The sequence below is a fragment of the Periophthalmus magnuspinnatus genome, chromosome 18, assembly GCF_009829125.3.
Source record: "Periophthalmus magnuspinnatus isolate fPerMag1 chromosome 18, fPerMag1.2.pri, whole genome shotgun sequence".
Taxonomy (NCBI): domain Eukaryota; kingdom Metazoa; phylum Chordata; class Actinopteri; order Gobiiformes; family Gobiidae; genus Periophthalmus; species Periophthalmus magnuspinnatus.
In genome coordinates, this window is record NC_047143.1 from 21,411,139 (window position 1) to 21,430,538 (window position 19,400).

General features: G+C 37.7%; 1 protein-coding gene across 1 annotated transcript in view; it reads right to left on the reverse strand.

The window, feature by feature from the left end:
- LOC117385948 (phospholipid-transporting ATPase ABCA1-like) overlaps positions 1-19,400 on the reverse strand; it is a 260,381-nt gene that overhangs the window by 167,724 nt on the left and 73,257 nt on the right. Inside the window, exons 16-22 of the mRNA XM_055229034.1 lie at positions 16,891-17,112; positions 11,368-11,572; positions 10,939-11,055; positions 9,896-10,067; positions 4,639-4,770; positions 2,779-2,918; positions 381-518 (exon numbers count right to left, since the gene is read on the reverse strand). Of these exons, the coding sequence (XP_055085009.1) occupies positions 381-518; positions 2,779-2,918; positions 4,639-4,770; positions 9,896-10,067; positions 10,939-11,055; positions 11,368-11,572; positions 16,891-17,112 (1,126 nt within the window). The remainder of the gene's footprint in view (positions 1-380; positions 519-2,778; positions 2,919-4,638; positions 4,771-9,895; positions 10,068-10,938; positions 11,056-11,367; positions 11,573-16,890; positions 17,113-19,400) is intronic.

The window sequence follows — 19,400 nt, forward strand, 5'->3', positions numbered from 1 at the left end:
GTTTTATCTGTAAATATGTGTTTTTAACTTTGTCTTGTACAGTGTCCTTGAGTGTCCTGAAAGGCGCTTTCAAATAAAATGTATTATTATTATTATTATTAAGACTTTTACTTAGGGAGATTTTTTCATGTGACACTTTTACTTTCACTTGCGTATTTTTTGCTGTGGTGTCTAACTTTTACTTAAGTAACCAAATGTATTAATTCTTCTACCACTCACTCTCATTTACAGAAGACCCACAAGGAGACAGTAGTCCAGATTACATTGCCAACAAATATCATGTCATGTTTCAATTGTAAAAAGATTATAACATTTCTGGCCACACTAAAACCATCAAAGCCTATCAGCATCATGTGGTGTCTACTGTAGTTATTTCGTACCTTCTTTATACTTAAGGAGTAGTTCCCAAATTCCTCTTCTGGCGTACGGGTCCACTCCAGCTGTCGGCTCATCCAGGATGACTATTCTGGAGCCTCCAACAAACGCTATGGCAACGGACAGCTTCCTCTGCATGCCACCTGGAAAATACCATCTGAGTGAGTGTTGGTGCTGTGGTGACAAAAAGAGAGCTGATGTAAGATAGATGCTTGTCTGGTTTTAAAATTCCACCATCTGCCCACATTTACTTAAAGGTGCAATATAAAATAACTTTTCTGGTAGGGGGGGTCTGCTACTTTCTCAATTTCTCTATTGCTTTGAATGGAATGTTCTACAGTATGGCATTAAACACAGTATGGCATTAAATTACTGAAGTTACAGATCTGAACTGTTAGCATCACCTGCTAGTCTCTATGTAGATAAGTTTAATACCATATTGTGAGACATTCTAAGCAAAGAATGGACAAGCAGATATATACCTTTGTAATGGGTAACTTTTTTGACGGAGAATGCACTTGCTTGGAATTGTCTCATTCAACACATCTGTGGTATCTCCATGGAGACAACCAGGTCCAGTTAGGCATGTGGAGAGGTAAATCGTACATGGTGACATTTTTATAGAGCGCTTTTCCACATTCAAGGCACTCAAAGCACTTTACATCAAGGAACCACTCACAAATTTACACACACATTCATACACCAGTGTACACAGACACTGGGGCGAGGTGGGTTAAGTGTCTTGCCCAAGGACACAACAACAGCATTCATCTGTGGGAGCTGGAATCAAACCGCCAACCTTCGGATAAATGGACTAACACTCTACCAACTGAGCTACTGTCGCTCAGCTAACACGTTTTTCAAGGTATTTGTTTTCAGCAATAAAACACCTGTGTAATGCCATACTGTGGAACGTCCCAGACAAACCAACCACATCTCAAAGCAGCTGACAGACCTATACCAGAAAAGTTACAAACTGCGCCTTTAACACAGTGATGATATTTTAAAGCACTTTTACTATAACAGTGCTAAAATGTGTGGCCATGTTTCTTATAGTCTGTGATCTAAAATGATTGATTGCACACGATCTTCAGAATGCATCTGATGTAGTGCTAATGTAGTGGAAATGTCAGCATAGATCAACCTTGAAAGTCATATTTCAGTGATTTTGCGCCCAAGCAGCCAATGACCGGGGACAATTTATCAACCAGGACTTGCTCACGGCCCGCAGACAATGACTTACAAGCTTCGACGCAGGTACAGGGCATGTCTCTGTGCCCAGGCGCTCAGCGAATTCTGCTCTTTAAGGCTAACTAAGTAATCTGTGTAAAAGCACTGTGAAAAGTAAACAAGAACATAATGCATTTGTTTAGGTCAAGGGTCTTCCTTCCACTTCTTTCCAAGTAGCAAAAGTAGCTCGCCAGGGGATTTATAAATTATACTCATTGTGCTGAATAAGTAAATTTGATGACTTAAATGCCTATTACCATTGTAACTGCTTCATTTTGATACTAATGAATGGATAATGGTTTATATTTTATAGCCATCTAAGTGTACCCCATCTAAGGCTTACCGTGGCTCTTATACTCAGTTTTTTTTTTTTTTTGCGACTGCTAACATTAGTAGCTCTCTGGTATTTTCAATTCGTAAAGATTGCTCACCAGAAGAAGGTTGGAGACTCCTGGTTTAGATATTGGCAACGCAGGTGCACAAACTAAGGGTGATAATTGTAACTGTTTATATTCATTTTATAAAGTTCCATTGTATTAAAGTACCATTTTTCCAGTGTTTTTGAACATAAACCAACACCAAAGTCTCATTTTGGAGGAATACTATGAAAGTTTTGGTGGGACTACTCGCTTGTCTCCATGGAGATTCAAACATTCAAACATGATATTCACATCTTGGCAAATCAATAACATCTCCAAGCAGGTGGTGGACCTCCCAACACAAAAGTTACATAGTGCCTCTTTAAACAGGACTAGACATAGGCTCGAAATACGTTGCCTTAAAGGGCTTGTACCCATTTTTTTACCACCATGTATTTGAGCAAAAAATGTCTTGCACAAGTACAGATATATCGTATAAACAGTGTGCAGTCTGCATTAAATTATAAAGTGTTTTATTGTCCGAGAATCAGGAAGTGGTTTGCATGCTAGTTGCTGTTAGCATTACCTTGATGGCAAATTTTAACTCTGGATTCTGGAAAAGCACTTAGAAAGTCATCATTGTGAATAATAGTTTACTTCTATGGGGTATTAACTGCTAACACATAACATATTTAGTCATGTTTTATTGATTTTAAAATGCTATATTCGCACTTTACCTTTTTTCCATTTTCATTTACTTGCACAAATATTTCTCCCACTACTCCGTCAGTATTCCAATAGTATCAAAACATACCAGACAGGTTCTTGGCCAGCTCCTTCCTCTTGTGCGGTAACCCAACATCATTGATCATCTGCTCCATCTCCACCTTCAACTCTTTTTTGCTGCGTCCCTTCAGACGTGCGTAAAAGTAAATGTGTTCTTCCACCGTTAGCCTGGAATGGAATGAAAAATAACATTACAGACACAATTATGAAGTCCTGACTGACAAATACTTAAGGCGATGGAGGCACAAGACATTTTTATTTGAATAATTGTTAATTGCACTGTGTTTGGCTAAATGTCGTTTATAATAGCTACAAGTTAGAAAGCTGCTACACATACAGTTTTTTGAGTATACGCTTATTTTTGTCTAATTTTTAAGCAGTTCTTTGGATATGCATGTATATGTTTATAACAATGTGAACTATTTCGTATGTAGTGTGGAGTCTAGCACAAAATATCTCCTGTATCAATAGGAAATACTACCGTAACATGATCTAAAATAAGTGACATTAATAGTTGGCACACTTGATAAAAATGCATGTTGATACGATTTTTGATTTTTGGGAACGTTTTGATCCTACAACTGCAATTTACCAGCAGCGAAGTCAAATTAAGTACAATTTTTAGGTACTTTTTACATTTACTTCACTTCATCTGAGAGCAGGTGTCTGTACTTTCTGCTCCATTACATTGTTGAACAGGACTGAAAGATAAAAGTATTTTTTTGTATGACAGTTTGAGACCTGCTGAAAAGGCTGAGCGGTATATTTTAACACATACTTTGAGCAACAATTACAAAATAAACGAATGAAAACAGAATAAAAACATCATTTCAGCTAATTTCTATAAAATTTCGGCACAAATCGTTATCAAAATCACTATATTTGAAGCTTTATTAGATCTCAAAATCTGCACAAAATACTTTTTACTCTTAAAGTATATTTTTTTGTTCCGATATTCATAATTTCACTTAAGCAAAAGAACATTGAAATTCTTCCATCATCGCCCACTTCTAGCCACACTTAAATAACACTTGCAGTTTACCTTTTTGTTCTAATTAATAATTTGAGGAAAAGATTAAACTATAAATAAAAGACAGCCTTTTAAGTGTGTGTTTTTTCCTCCTCATATTTGTCAAAGCGTTAATATTATCGGAGGACCCTGTGTTTAACCCTTCCTAATTCAGATGCCTTCACTGTCGGGGAATTAAAATTAATGGAAGTAATCTGCGGGTGCTTGTGTGTAATTATGATGTAGGACTAGTGTCGAGCTGCAGGTAATCAGTTTGGGGAGGCAGACAAATAAAGAGGACGTAGAGGTGAAATGAAATAGTTGCGAAATGGAGCTATTGTGAGCTTTTACTTTGGAGTGGGTGAGTAAATTTGAAACAAGGGGAGGTTAATGATGATGGTGTTGATGGTGAATATAAGCCAACTCCCAAACCTCATTATGGATCTTAATAAACTCAAAACTCAAAAATCTGTATCTGTATCTGTTCTCGTATCAGTAGGAATGTTCCACTGTATGGCATTAAATGTATGTATATTGTATTTTATCTTTAAGAGTGTCTGCGTACTGTAAGCAGAAATGTGAAATAATGAGATGTGAAAATTTAAAGATTCATTTTGTAACCTTTCTGGTGGGATATCCACTCATTGTCTCACTGGAGATATTCATTTTCCACAGTATGGCATTAAACTGAGCTATTTTATATTTATTTGAGTTGTTGCTCAAAATACAGTGAAAAACATACTGTTGAACATTAAAATACAGGAAAACAGTAACATTTCCATGGAGACATACAGGTTGCAGACCTTCCAACAGAATTTATTTTAATAAAAAATAAATACACAGTGCAGCTTTAAGGCAGGACTAGACAAAAGGACTCACTCGTTGAAGAGGACATTGTGTTGCGGGCACATTCCCAAATATTTACGGATTGTGTCCATGTCGGAATGGATGTCATAGCCGTTGATGAGCGCAGTGCCAGAAGTCGGAGGGAACAGTCCTGTCAAAATCGACCTTCAAAAGCAAACCAAAAAAATGACACTGGTAAGGGATTTGCAAAGTTGTTCAATTCATTTTACCAAAGTGGGTGCAGTTCTTCACAACAATGTGTTCACACTGACATGTTCTTATATACTGATTGTCACTAATCAAAAGCTCAAAAAGAGAATGTTATCATCACAGCTGTCAAACTGAACATTTCAAACTTCAGTTTAAAGCGTCAAAATAATGTTGAATGTTAATGTTGAATTCTAAATTACCTTCAACACAGTATCACTTCAAATTATGTTTGATACAATGTGATTCATGTTTTTTGCTATTTCAACTTAATGAGTTTTCAATCATAAGTTTCAATTTGAACTGTTAGTCCCACCCACTTAGTCCTTTCTGACATGCTGAACCATGACAGACTGAAGTCGTTTTCACACATTAGTGGCTCTGTGGACCGACCCCAGTGCGCAGTTGATTTAGTTCTCTTTACTTTATTTTTGAGTTGGCCTTGTTCACATACACTGTGCATCATTCACCCCATCATTCACGCAACATGAGTCAAGCAGGATTCTATCAGCTGATCAAAAAACTTATGGGTGGGGTTTTAATCCAGATCAGAATGTGACTGTTCAGTTCACACCGACCCAAGTGCACCGCTCTAGGAGCGAATGCTGTTTTACGACGGCCAAACTACAGGAAAATGACCTTAGAAGTGAAAATTGAAAAGTGAAAGTGTCCACATGGTTCTCATTTAATGATGCATCTGGACCAAAATTGTTCCCAGGCAGTTGTTTCTATATAGTAGTGTTGTCCACCAACAATCAGACCAGGACTAAAGAAGACACTTGGATGAGCGGCAAAATGTCTTCACTCTAAAACTTTTGTCCAGTTGACAGAATTAAATTTTGTGCTATAGTATTGCCTGTGTAATCCCTCAGTCGTCCAGGTCTGAGCCAATATGTCAACTGGACAAAGTTGTAGGAGTGAAGACGTTTAGCTGCTCATTCAAGCTGCTTCTTCAGTTCCGGTCAGATTACTGCTGGACACTGCCTTATATCTGTCTGAAGGGAGGAGTTAGCTACACTGAAGCAAAAAATACCTATTGTTTACAATTTCTGTTTGAAGTTTCTGAAGAAGTGCCTGGATGACCAGCGAAACGTCCAGTTGACAAATTGGATATTTTTCTTTTACTATGAAGGAATAGACTCAATAACCAATTCTACAATGAAAATAAAATACACTCTTTATTTAAGAAAAATTTGAATGAAAAACTAACAATCCTTGGTCCATCAGAGAAATTGCAAGTTTAATTAGAGAAAGAAAAGCTGCCTGGAAAACTGCACAAGGAACTAGGTCAGACTGGGATAGGGCATTTTTTTTTCGCAAAAAAAGAGATGTCTAATGTCTATCAGCAGTTAGAAAGGCAAAAACTTCTTACTTCATGTCTGCATTGATAAAGAGTCACAGAAATCCAGCAATGTTCTCAGGACCTTGTATTCATACATTACCAACCGGTATTTTATTAGATTCAACTATAGTAAACTTTAAAGAGGAAATACGCAATGGTTTTAATAGGCATTTTATCTCTGCATGTGACATTTTGGATAATAATGGTGATCCTTCTGATCTTGATTATGCTGAATTTGAACCTCTGGTACACAGCTGTCAGATTTTCTCTTTAAGACCTTTCACTTACATGAAGGTGTTAAACGCTCTCCGCTCCACAGACCCAAAAAGTCCATGGGAGCTGATGACCTTGATCCAAAACTTCTGTTACTAGCCGCCCCGTATTTAATTCAACCTCTTTTACATATATTTAATTTATCAATTCAAATGGAAGGTATACCAGAATTATGGAAAATGGCACTGGTTTTGCCTTTACATAAAGGTAGAACAACTAAAAATGTAAATCTAAATGATTTTGTCGTGCAAAAGTTTAGAAGAGTTATTTGTAAATCAAGACACAATTTATTGGAATAAATGTTCCATTTTGAAGTCTTATCAATTGTGTTTCTGAAAAGGGCATAGTACTGTCACTGCAACCACACAAGTTTTAAATGACATTTTCATAGCCCTTGATGACAAACAAGATTGTGTATCTCTGTTTATTGATTTGACTAAAGCTTTTGATTCAGTGGATCACTGAAGTCATCTTGAAGTGTCTGAAGCAGACGGGATTTGACAATGCTGCATGTAAATGATTCCTAAATTATCTTTGAAACAGAACCCAAGCAGTAGTAGTCGATGAGTTTAAATCCAATTTTCTAACTTCTAAAGGAGTAGAACTAAAGGAATGCCCCAAGGCTCAATTTTGGGCCTACTACTTTTTACAATTTGTATTAATTGCATTGATTACAGTTTAAGGTGAAGCCATATATTTTTATATGCAGATGATGCATATAAATGTATGAAATTTATCTATAAGGGACTACTTCAAAAACTGCAAGAATACCAGATCACATGACAGCACAAGGCTAAGAATTAGCTGCACTAAGAACTGAGACAGGACAGAGTGCTTTTAGCTGTTTTGTTTCACAAAAATGGAATACACTCCAAGGAAAGGCAAAACTGGATATGTTGGTGATTTAATTGCAATTTAATAAACTGATAACAAACACACACCATTTTAATGTTTTATATGGACTTGTTCACTTGCTTGTTTTCTTTGTTTTTCTGCTTGCATTGTATTATAAACAGAGCACCCATGACAAAGATGAACCCAATGAGAGTGCTCTCATTGGGTTCCCTTGAATAAATAAGATAAAGAAAGAAGAAAGAAAGACAAAATAATGCCAATTTCAACATTAAATCACAGTGATTTCTTTTAACATGTAGTCTTGTATATTGTGTAATCCCCTCAGTTAGAAAAAAAACTCCAAACTCAATTAATAACTAATACATTTAATTAATAAATTATTAAACTTATTTTTAAGTCCCACCAATTAAAGGACCCATATTATTGTCTTTTCTGATCTATGTTCTAATGTTGTTTCCACATCAAAAACATACCTGGAGTTGTGTTTTGTTTCATTTACATGTTTAACACACAAACCCTGCATATTAAGCTGTGTTCTTCTCTCAAACTAAAAACACTCTGTTCCTCCTTGTGATGCCATGTGGTTATACAGGAAGTGTGTTTTTAAACTCCATACAGCTTCACTAGAAACATCTGGACATTTTCAGCTCTAGAACTGTCGGTATTTACTGAACAAAAGATAAAAGGAGCTGTTAACTTAAAAACTACTACTACATGACATCACAAGGTGGAACAGAGCATTTTGAGCTTTGGAGATGTAGGCAGACTAATAATAAAAGGTTATTCAAACATGTGTGAATTAAACAAAACACAAATCCAGGTATGATTTTGATGAGGTAAAAACACTCTAATGTGGTTTAAAGCTCACAAGAGCAAATTTTGCATAATATAGAACCTTTAAGATCTAATTTGTCTCCAGTTCAAATGTAAAAGTATTTAGCTACACTCCACCTTTGCATATGGAGCATGGACTCCTATCTCTGCCCTCCCCATTTGTTGTGCTCCGTTATGTTTTGTTACAGTTACTCTGCGCTCCCCTCGGGCCCTTAGTCTCGCACCGCTACCTCTCCCCTGCTCGTTCTATCCAGGCCAGTGGGTTTCATTTATTTCTTGTCATCCCCTGAACCTTAAAACCTTTCTACCAACTTCCCCCTTTTTTAAACAGCAATTAGATAACTCCAGTATAGCCCCACCAGCTGACTCTATGTGATAAATGTCCTTTTTAAAGAAGTCAGTCTTTGAAAGCAATGACCTCTGAATTAATATGGACTCTGTGCAGTTGGTATTGTGTACATCTTAGATTAGTTTGTGCTGGTGAAATTACATACACTGTAAACCGAAATTGTATTCCTTATCCACCAAGACTAAAGCAGGACTAAACCTGAACTAGACTGGGACTAATCCAGGACTAATCTAGGACTAAAGAACGACTAAACCAGGACTAAACTAGGACTAAATCAGGACTAAACTAGGACTAATCCAGGACTGCAGGACTAAACGAGGACTAAACCTGGACTAAAGCAGGATTAGATCAGGGTTGACCACGACAAAATAAGGACTAAACTAAAACTAGACCAAGAACAAACCAGGACTAAACCAGAACAAGGCCAAGACTAAACCAGGACTAATCCAAGTCTAATCCAGGACTAATCTAGGACTAAAGAATGACTAAACCAGGACTAAACTTGGACTAAATCAGGACTAAACTACGACTAATCCAGGACTGCAGGACTAAACCAGGACTAAACCTGGACTAAAGCAGGGTTAGATCAGGATTGACCATGACAAAACGAGGGCTAAACTAAAACTAGGCCAAGAACAAACCAGGACTAAAACAGAACAAGGCCGAGACTAAACCAGGATTAATCCAGGACTAATCTAGGACTAAAGAACAACTCAACCAGGACTAAACTAGGACTAAAGAACGACTCAACCAGGATTAAACAGGGACTAAACTAGGACTAAATCAGGACTAAACCAGGACAAAACCAGAACTAGATCAAAATTTCAGGGGAAAAAAGCAGGATAAGACCAGGACTAAATCAGAACTAGGTCGAGACTGCAGGAAAAAAAACAGGACTAAACCCGGACTAAAGCAGAATTAGATCAGGATTGACCATGACAAAACAAGGACTAAACCAAAACTAGATCAAGAACAAACCAGGACTAAATCAGAACAAGGCCAAGACTTAACCAGGACTAATCCAGGACTAATCTAGGACTAAAGAACGACTCAACCTGGACTAAACTAGGACTAACCCAGGACAAAACCAGAACTAGACCAAAATTTCAGGGAAAAACGCAGGATAAGACCAGGACTAAATCAGAACTAGGCCGAGACTGCAGGACAAAACCAGGACTAAACCTGGACTAAAGCAGGATTAGATCAGGATTGACCATGAATATACAAGGACTAAACCAAAACTAGACCAAGAACAAACCAGGACAAAAAACTAGATCAAGAACAAACCAGGACTAAACCAGAACAAGGCTGAGACTAAAGCAGGACTTGACCGATACTGAATCATGACTATATCAGGCATAGACAAGTACTAGACCAGGAGAGGCTCGGGTAAGTGGCTCAGCATGGCGGAGGCAGATAACAGTACATACATGGTGGTGGTTTTGCCTGCTCCGTTGTGGCCGAGAAAAGACGTGATCTGATTTTCATAGAAGTCCACGCTCAGACCGTCCACAGCTAGTTTTTTTCCCGTCTTGTAGATTTTGACCAGATTCCGGACGGATACACCGGCGTTCACGTTGGGAGGTGGTTTCTCGAGGTACTCTGGGAAAAAGATAAGATTGAGTATGTTTGCGTGTAGGACATACTTAAGGACAACATTGATAGCGAAAGGTGGCAGTAGGGTGGGAGAAAGTAATAATCAGAGCATACTGTTGTTGTGTCCTTGAGCAAGAGCAATGAATAAACTGATGTATGAACTGTAGATGTATGAAGTGTATTTTTTAAGACCCAAACTGTTGCTCTAGTGCTAATAACATGCATGAATGAATCTACCAAATTTACTGCTAAAGTTACTCATTCATAAATAATTAATTATATCATAACGAAATGCAGAGATGAGAGAGACGTTAAGATACAAGCTTCTAAAGTGAGCGTTCATTCACAAGTCTTTGGTCACTAATGAGATAAATATATTTCCCAGCAGTCACCAAACATGTTCCATACCTCTTTTGTTTACTTTCATTATGCTGAAGTATCTCTATGGATGTTTTACACGCCTGGCCAGTAACATAGTTTGTTTTTTTTAGATTAAATCATGAGCCCCATTCAGTTACCACCAATTGAGCATATATTATCAAGTATATGTCAAGGGAGTTTCCAACTTCGCAATATTTTGAATAACTTTTTGTTAAGAAGTTATGCTATTACACTCAGACAGACTGTGTGCCATGCAGGTGCTTCTGTCACTTTAAAATAAGCTTGAGCATCTCCCTTGAATGTTAATTGTAAATAGTTTTCCTCTAATGGCTCCAGCTCTATTATCACCCAATGTGAAAAAGCAGGCGCTAATGTTCACTTGTGACCCATCCCAATTAGGTTGCAGATGTTTTTTTGAACCGCAAACTCCCTGTAGTCTGTTACAACAAACTAACAAATACAAGAAGGTGAGAATTGAAATAACAGCCCTCTTTACCATTGTGTTCACTGCAGTCCTTGAATGCACTGAGGTCACTGGCAGACGCGGCGTTCCCCCCGCACCAGTAAGACGAGGTGAATGGGAAGTACCACGGCTTTGGGATGCCATATTGTCCTGAAAGCAACAGAAAAAATAATGTTAATATTTTTTATAATGCCAGTCCAATGCCAGAAAAAATACTCGAAACGTTTCATGACTTTTTTTTTTTTCAGCTCTTTTTGTGCTTTTTATTGCAGTATTTGGTTATAATGAAATAAATCATAGTTATGAATAGGCTGAGTGTCCAGTGGATTGCTCACCTCTAATTTCTATGCTATTCCCACTCACTATCTTTGACTTACAGCAAGTAAAATCCCAAATATGTCTAGAACTGAAACACATTTGAATCAAATTGTACAGTAAAAATCATCAAGAAAAAGTCCAAACCTGGAAATACGTTCTCGATGTACCAGGTGAGCAGCCAGTGCAGCAGTGAGTCGACCAGCATCATCACAATAGACACGATGAAGCTATAGCGCTCCCCTTTTTCTGGACTGACGTAAATGTTGTTCCACTGAATGCCGATCCCCTGTTCTTCGTACTTAGAAATGTTCTCACATCCATATCCAAAGGCGACGCATGACAACAGACTCTGGGAATAAACACACATTTGACATTAAAGTCACTCTAGCAGATTATTTTTTCCATGTAGTTGAGCACAATTTGTTTTGCTCCAGTACAGATATAGTGTAAAAGGCGCTCTTGGGGTCAAAATGACTCTGTGTCCTGTCTGAATCTAATTACAAAGCGTTTTTATTGTCTGAGAATATGGAAGTGCAATGTTAGCATGCTAGTTGTTGTTAGCATGACCATAACAGCTCCACTCTGGCTTCTGAAAGTTGTGAAATGCACTTATAAACTAACTAATAAAAGTGAATAATTAGGATGCTCAGACTGCATTAGGTAAGTGAACAATACATTTGGACCGCTCTTTAAAACGAACAAGTTGTTTTTCACATTTTTCAGATGCTAAATCATTGATTAATTTGTTTCTTTATTGAATTATCAGGGCTGAAGTTGCTACCTTTGCCCATCTACCGACGACTGAGAGAAGCAACGTGAGTCATTTGGCTTTCATGCACCAAATATGAACCAATGTCTTCGCAAGCCTAGTATTTTTTTGATAACAACGATAAACATAAGACAAGTAATTAAGAATAATAGTGCTCTGCCCATGGAGATCTGTTGAAGGGCTTATTCGACATGAAATCACAAATGACACTAAACATCATCTGCCTGCCACTGACTATCACTCCACCGCCATGTTGGCTGCCAGCTGCTTCCTCACGCCTCATTGGCTCACACCGCTTTAAGTCAACCACAATCATTTGACGAACCTTGACAGAGAAGCCCAAGCGAATATTCTGCTGCTCTTGAGAGTTAACCAGCTAAACTTGCTACTAGATTTGCATTAAAATGTAACTATTAAATGTGTACTTCATACTTAAAATGGCTGTACTGTACTTTTTTCTCTATAGTTGAGCAAAACTTATTTTATCTCAGCACAGATATAAGCCATTTTGAAGGTAGAAATGAGATCGTGGTCTACTGTCTGGATCTGAATGCACTGTTAGCATGCTAGTTGTTGTTCGCATTATACTGATGTCTCCGGCCTCTGAAAGTATTGCTTCAACTCATCGTGGTGAATGATTACGTGGCTAGGAAAGCATAAAGTAAGTGAGGAATATATTTGGACCTCTGCAAACCATTCAAAAAGAACTCTTCGTGTCGTTCACTATTTGAAGGCAGTAAAAATCAGGTACAGCGCCTTTAAGTTGACTTTTGGCAGTGGTACTTGTACTTGTAATTGAGTACATTTTTAGCCAAGTAACCGAACTTTTACTGAAGTAGACATTTCCAGCGCTCTTTCCATCTCTGACAGTGACAGAAGAGCACAATCCAGGCCACTACTTCCTGTCTGATGTAGCGCTGCCTGGCTAATGTCAAGCAATCAGCGGAGACGAGGAGGGACATTTGGAGACAGAATGGGACAAAATGGGCACCCATCCTTGAACTCTGGATGAAAGGCTAAAAACACAACAGACTTGGGTGGATTGGGAGAAAAAGGAAAAGATGTTTGGGAGGTGCTCAAAAAACAAGCCAGTATTGAACTCAACAACATACTATCAGTGACTATTTCGACTGGGGGCGGACAAAGGAGGCTATTAAAAAGACACTGATCACAGTGCAGTCTTGACGTTTTACTCCAAGTGTGATTTCAAGTGTAATAGGCCATCTTTCTTGGTTTTGAAGCAATTATTATTCCAATCTGAAAATGTCAAATACTAAGAAAAGATATGGACAAAACCCCTTTGTACACTGTAGGTCACGTGTCACTAATTTGGCTAAAGCAATCTTTGAAAAGTTCACTCATTGAAAGGTCATTTTTTATGAATTTCAAAATTAATTTCAGAATGTAAAGGACCTGTCTCCAGCTTGAATTCAAAGTTGCAAAATGACAAATAGTCCTAATATGGTTTGTGCTAAAAGAACTTGTCAATTTGATGTAATGTGTGTTGCTATGCCATTGGCAACACAGTCGCAATTAGAAAATGTTCTTTTAAATAGGCCTGTCACAGAAACAAAATTTGAAGTGCGATACATTTTCTCACAAGAAAGAGACCATAAATGACTGAAACTAAACTATAAATGTGAAATATTACGTTATAAGTTATTTATCCAACCCTCTACAGCTCAAATCTTATAGTAGTACAGAAAAAATTACCAAAAAGTTCAAAAAATCTCCAGTCCCCCAAATATTAAACATCCCATATCACACGAAATTGACTCTTGTGAGCTTTAAACCATGTTATAATGCTGTTACCTCATCAAAAACATACCTGGAGTTGTGTTTTGCTTCATTCACACTTGTTTGAGTAACCCTTTATTATCGGTCTGTCTACATCCCTGAAGCTCAAAATGCTCTGTTCCACCTTGTGATGTCACATAGTGGTAGTTTTCAAGTTAATAGCTACCTTTTACCTTTTGTTTAGTAGAGATTGGCAATTCCTGAGCAGAAATCATCCACATGATTGATATATGATTATAGGTGTATTGAGCACTTCCTGCATTACCACATGACATCACAAGGTGGAACAGAGTGTTTCCTGTTTGATAGAAGAAGAACTCAGCCTAAATATGCAGGATTTAAGTGTTAAACCTGTGTGAATGAAACAAAACACAACTTCAGGTATGTTTTTGATGAGGAAACAACATCTGATCAGAAAATAGTGTAATATGAGCTCTTTAAATGCTCTGTACCCGCATTTTTCTCATATATTTCAGCCAAATGTGTCTTGCCCCAGTACAGGTATATTGTATAGTCGATTCTCGAGGTCAAATAAGTCTGCTGCGTTCATCTAATTAGAAAAGCATTAGCATTTTATTGTCTGATAATTAGGAAGTGTGTGTTAGCATGCTAGTCGTTGTTAACTTTACCATCACAACAAAACTCCACAATGGTCTGAGAGTTGTAAAAATGTGCTTTTGAACTCATTGCTTTGAATAATTACGATGTTCTGAATGCGTAAGATAAGTGAGGAATAACTTTCGACCATTGCAAACAGTATAAAATGAACTAGTTTTGTTTTTCACTTTTTTAAGACAGTAAAGATCAAGTACAGCGCTGCTAATTGTTCCATTTGTCATATATTGAAGGATAAGTCGATAGAGTAATTATAGTGACGGGCCTGGATTTTAGAAATGAGCCGATCTTTGGAGAATTTGTATGCTTGGGCACAATGTAGTTGGACTCTTAGCTGGGAGAAAGAGAACAAAAAGGGAAAAAATCTTTACACAAGCACATCTGATAAAGAGGAGGGATGAAGAGGATAGTGGTTTGGTCACAAGAACATTGCTCATGCTAATTAGAAGGCTGGAGGGCTATCCATCTAAGGGGAACGCCGGAATAAAACCTAAAGTGCCAAGGGAGAAGCGAGCAGTGGCACCAAAGATTAAATAAGGCCTGGCCTGCTTTAGATGTAAAATGCTTTAAACCTGCGCAGGGAAGAAAATGAGGTTTATTTTTAAGTGAACTTTCAAAGGCAAAATCGGCTCTGAAAAAGTTAGTGCTGTCAAGTCAAAATATTACTGGCACTAGAGCTGGGCATTATTAGAAAGCATGCTTAATATGGAACGGCCACAGCTGGGTTAGTAAACACTTTGCCTCCGAACAGGAAGGTTGGTGGTTCAATAGCTGCCGTTGTGTGCTAGGGCAAAACACTTAATCATCCTTTGCTCATATGAATGTGACAGTGAATGACTTTAAAGGTAAGCACTATGTCACTTTTCCGAAGGGGGGGGGGGAACTACCTTGTCACCATGGACCATTAGTTTAGAGCACATGTGTCAAACTCAAGGCCCGCAGGCCAAACGTGGCCCTCCACATCATTTTATGTGGCCCTCGACAGAGTAAAGTAACAGGCACGATGGTCTTAAAATATCAATTTTATCAGGAAATACACAGTTTCACAGCCATATTTTTACATCCAGGCAAACGCATAGGCAATATTTGTTACTTGAATAAGTAATAAAAACAGAAACAGTTGTTTTTTGTTGATGTGGCCCTCAGTGAAAATGTGTTTGACACCCCTGGTTTAGATGTAAATTGTAAATAGTCAAATTTTTATATAGCTTTTCCCCTTAAAGCGCTTTACATAAATTAACCCATTCACATACACATTCTTACACCAGTGTTCCCAGACACTCATGGCGAAGTGGGTTAAGTGTCTTGCCCAAGGACACAATGACAGCATTCATCTGTGGGACCTGCCAACCTATGATTCAGTGGGTCTTACAGCTCTACCATTGATGTTTATGTTGAGAGCGGGATAAGAACCACCAACCTTGGGATCAGTGAACAAAACACTCTGACCTTCCATCACTCCATATTCTTTATGTATTGAAAATATGCATTTTTATCGTAAGCTGGCTTGTCTCTCCATGTATCTGAGCTGTGACTTTAGGTGGAGGTGTCACCTGCTTGTCTCCATGGAGATTTAGATAAGTTGAATGTAATACTGTAGAACATTCTTGGTAAAGCAAAATCATCTCCATGGAGCATACACCAGAAGAGTTACATCGTGCATCTTTTCAATTCAAAGTATAATTTTAATTAACTGCCAAACACGCTTCAAAACATAATCAAATTTGTTTTACATATTTTGCTTATTCACAGCACTTCAGGTGAGATTGTGTTCAAAAATATATTTCTATATAGACCCCGTGTTCCAATGAAGGACACTATAGCTTTTTCTAATAATAAATGTGCGACGCAGCGCCCCAACTTCTTATCTTTTGTTTTGGAGATCAGATGACTTTACCTGACCTCATACAGTCTTGTCTTTGTTCACAAAAAAAATAAATAAAAAATGAGCTGATTGGGATTCTGGGTAAGCTGCAGTCGGACACCGAACAACAAAGATTGGAGATTTTGTGCGTCTTTGTCAGAGAACAGGACAGCTCGAGGACAAATGATAGCAGCGGCGCTCTAAAGGTCACATAGAAAGGCTGTACTGAGAGTTGAGCAATGCTACACTATTTATCTTTATCCTTTAAAGGAGACCACAAACCCCCAAAGCCCCTCGCTGCTTAGGTGTCCTTTAAGGTACACGTCTCTGCGCCACTCATATATTTCAACCCAATTAAAGGCGCTGTGCTTGATTTTTACCATTATAAAAAACGTGAAAAACTAGTTTGCAGTTACACATGTACCTTGTTGCATTCTGAGCATCCTATTCACTGCAATTAGTTTATAAGCGTGTTTCGTAACTTCCAGAGGACAGAGTTGTGCCATCACGCTGATGCTAAAAACAGGTACCATGCTAACAGTGCACTTTCTAATGATCGGGCAATAAAAGCTTTTGATATTTTGACCTCAAGAGTTGAAATTAAAATGAATAAAACACTTACCGCCAGTATCTTGGTGCGGAAGACGATCACATCTCTCCAGGTGTAGCACAGCATGTGAGGCAGGTAGAGCAGGAAGTATATGAGGCCTCCACAAGCTGCGGCTAGGTTAGCTTTGGAGAAGAAGACGCTAATCAAGAAACACTCGGTGATGGTGGCCAGGCAGAAGACCAGCAGGAACACGAAAATCACCGAGGGGTCACTGTACTGTAGCACTTTTCCATACTGTACCAGGGAGGCAAAAGATAACACATATGTTAAATGTTCTCTTGTGAACATATTAGCAAGAACAAACACGTGATTGAAACTTGATTGTAAGATGATTCAGGTGTGGTCTGCACAAAGAGATTGTCCAGACGACTCTTAAGAGGAACCCAGCTGTACTTTGGTTGGGTGAATGCTCCTTTTGCCTTTTATTTGGATTCAACAGTTTTATAATATAATATTGTATATCAAGTGTCTGTTAGCACGCTAGTTGTTGATAGCTTTACCATCACAATTAAACTCTTCAATGGTCTTTGCAAGTTGTGAAAAAGTGCTTATAAACTATATAATATTGTATTTCAAAGGCATTCAGATCTGCTTTTGCAAACTGCATAATTACAGGTCAGATCTGTGGAGAGGCGACCCTACTCACAGTAAGAATGCATGTTATTCAAGGTATTTTTCAGCATTAAAACACCTGTAATCTATGAAATTCCTTTTGAATATCTAGGCAAAGTAACTGTTCCGTGGAACTTATTATTATTTTTTTTTTTTTGGTAAACGTCCATTTTGCCTTAGATCTGGTATCTTTACACTTCTTTTAATAATATTTTGTTAGTATTTGTTCATATTTAACGAACTCTCATCTCCATTTGCACAGCCTTGCATCTGTATAATTTCAATTTCTGAGTTTAATTGAAAGTGTAGATAATTATGTAAATGCCACTTGTAGGGCTGTGAAAAATATTTTAATTATGATATCTTGATTAAAATTGTGCCAAAAAAAAAAGGATCATTATAAACTGACAATGATCTTAGCCAAATAATAGCTTGTTCAAGTGTTAGACATAATGGTAAGAGCTCTCCACACGTAGTAAAGCTGGGTCCTCCTCAAAGTGCACATGACAAGTTAGACTACTTCACTAAAACATACCAAAATAAATCTATTTTACTAATAGTATTTTAATTTTGGTGAAGTTTATCGTTGTTGTTTTTTTCCTAGTTGAGCATGGGCAGCAGACAGTAGATTTGATATAGAGGTCATTCTGTAACTGTTACCTAGCAACCATAATGTTAAAAAGGGCAAAAGTGTGTCTAAATTGCACAATAGTTATAATAAGACTAATACAAAAAATGACAACACCTAAGTTTTGTTAAATGAATGTTTAAACTGTCAGAAAAAACTACCTTGAGCATTTTTGGTATCAATGACATAGGTAGAGGAATTCCATTATAGAACTGTGCGCTACTTCCTGTATTTTTGTTCTGCCACAAAAACTATGATAAATATTATCCAAAAGTACTATCCCACCAAACCAAGTACTGAAAACCTGTCATATGCACTTTAAATCAACAGAATCATTTTGAAATCACCTTGATGATCAGAGTAAGGAGCAACGTGCTAAAAGCCAAGGGCAGAAAGCACGACACTGCCCAGCTCAGCCAATAGGTGGTGCTCTTCAGGCCCATGATTCTGACAGTTTCCTTTATCCGCGCTTCTTTCTCAGTCACAATGCTTTTAACTATCATGGCCACCGAATAAATCCAAGCAAGGGTCAAGAACATTGGGATGGAGACGCTAAGTCGTGACAAGAACCTAAGAGCAGCCAGATGGGGGAAAAAAAAGAGTTGTCAAAAAGATCTTATTGCAATTTTTGTGATTAGATTTGCGATTTATGTATGTCACATTTTAAACTAGAAGAATCTGCAAAAAGATGGAATACAAACAGACAGATTAATACAAGAATCACATCCCAGATCATGTTAGTACAGATCGAAACTACAAGGTTGATGCTTGTTTAATCAGAGTAAGACATAAGATATTACCAGCTACATATCAATCTGTCTTCAGCTCAGGTTAGGGCTTGTATAACTCTATTGGACATCCACTGCTTTTGAAAGACTATCGTAACAGAAGCTCTATAAATCTTGAACCTTATCATTCTTTGTAAGGGACTGGCCTCACAAACTTACTGCATAAATCATACAGCTATCTTAGGTACCTTAGAGGACCAGGGATTCTAGGTATACAGTTGCTGCACACTAAGCCAACTTTATCCTTACTTTTATGAAAAGCATCAAATATAAAATAAACACCCTATTCAAATTATTCAAATTAATTTAAAGAAAGACTATCAAATTGTCTATAAATGTAGAATACTTCAGTTTGTAGTGGTGTTTTAATGTTTTTATGTCTCAAAATTATCATTGGCGCTAGAGCTGAGACACAGACATCTCCCTCTCTAAACCACATGTGTCAAACTCAAGGGCCGTGGGTAAAATGTGGCCCGCCAGGTCATGTTATGTGG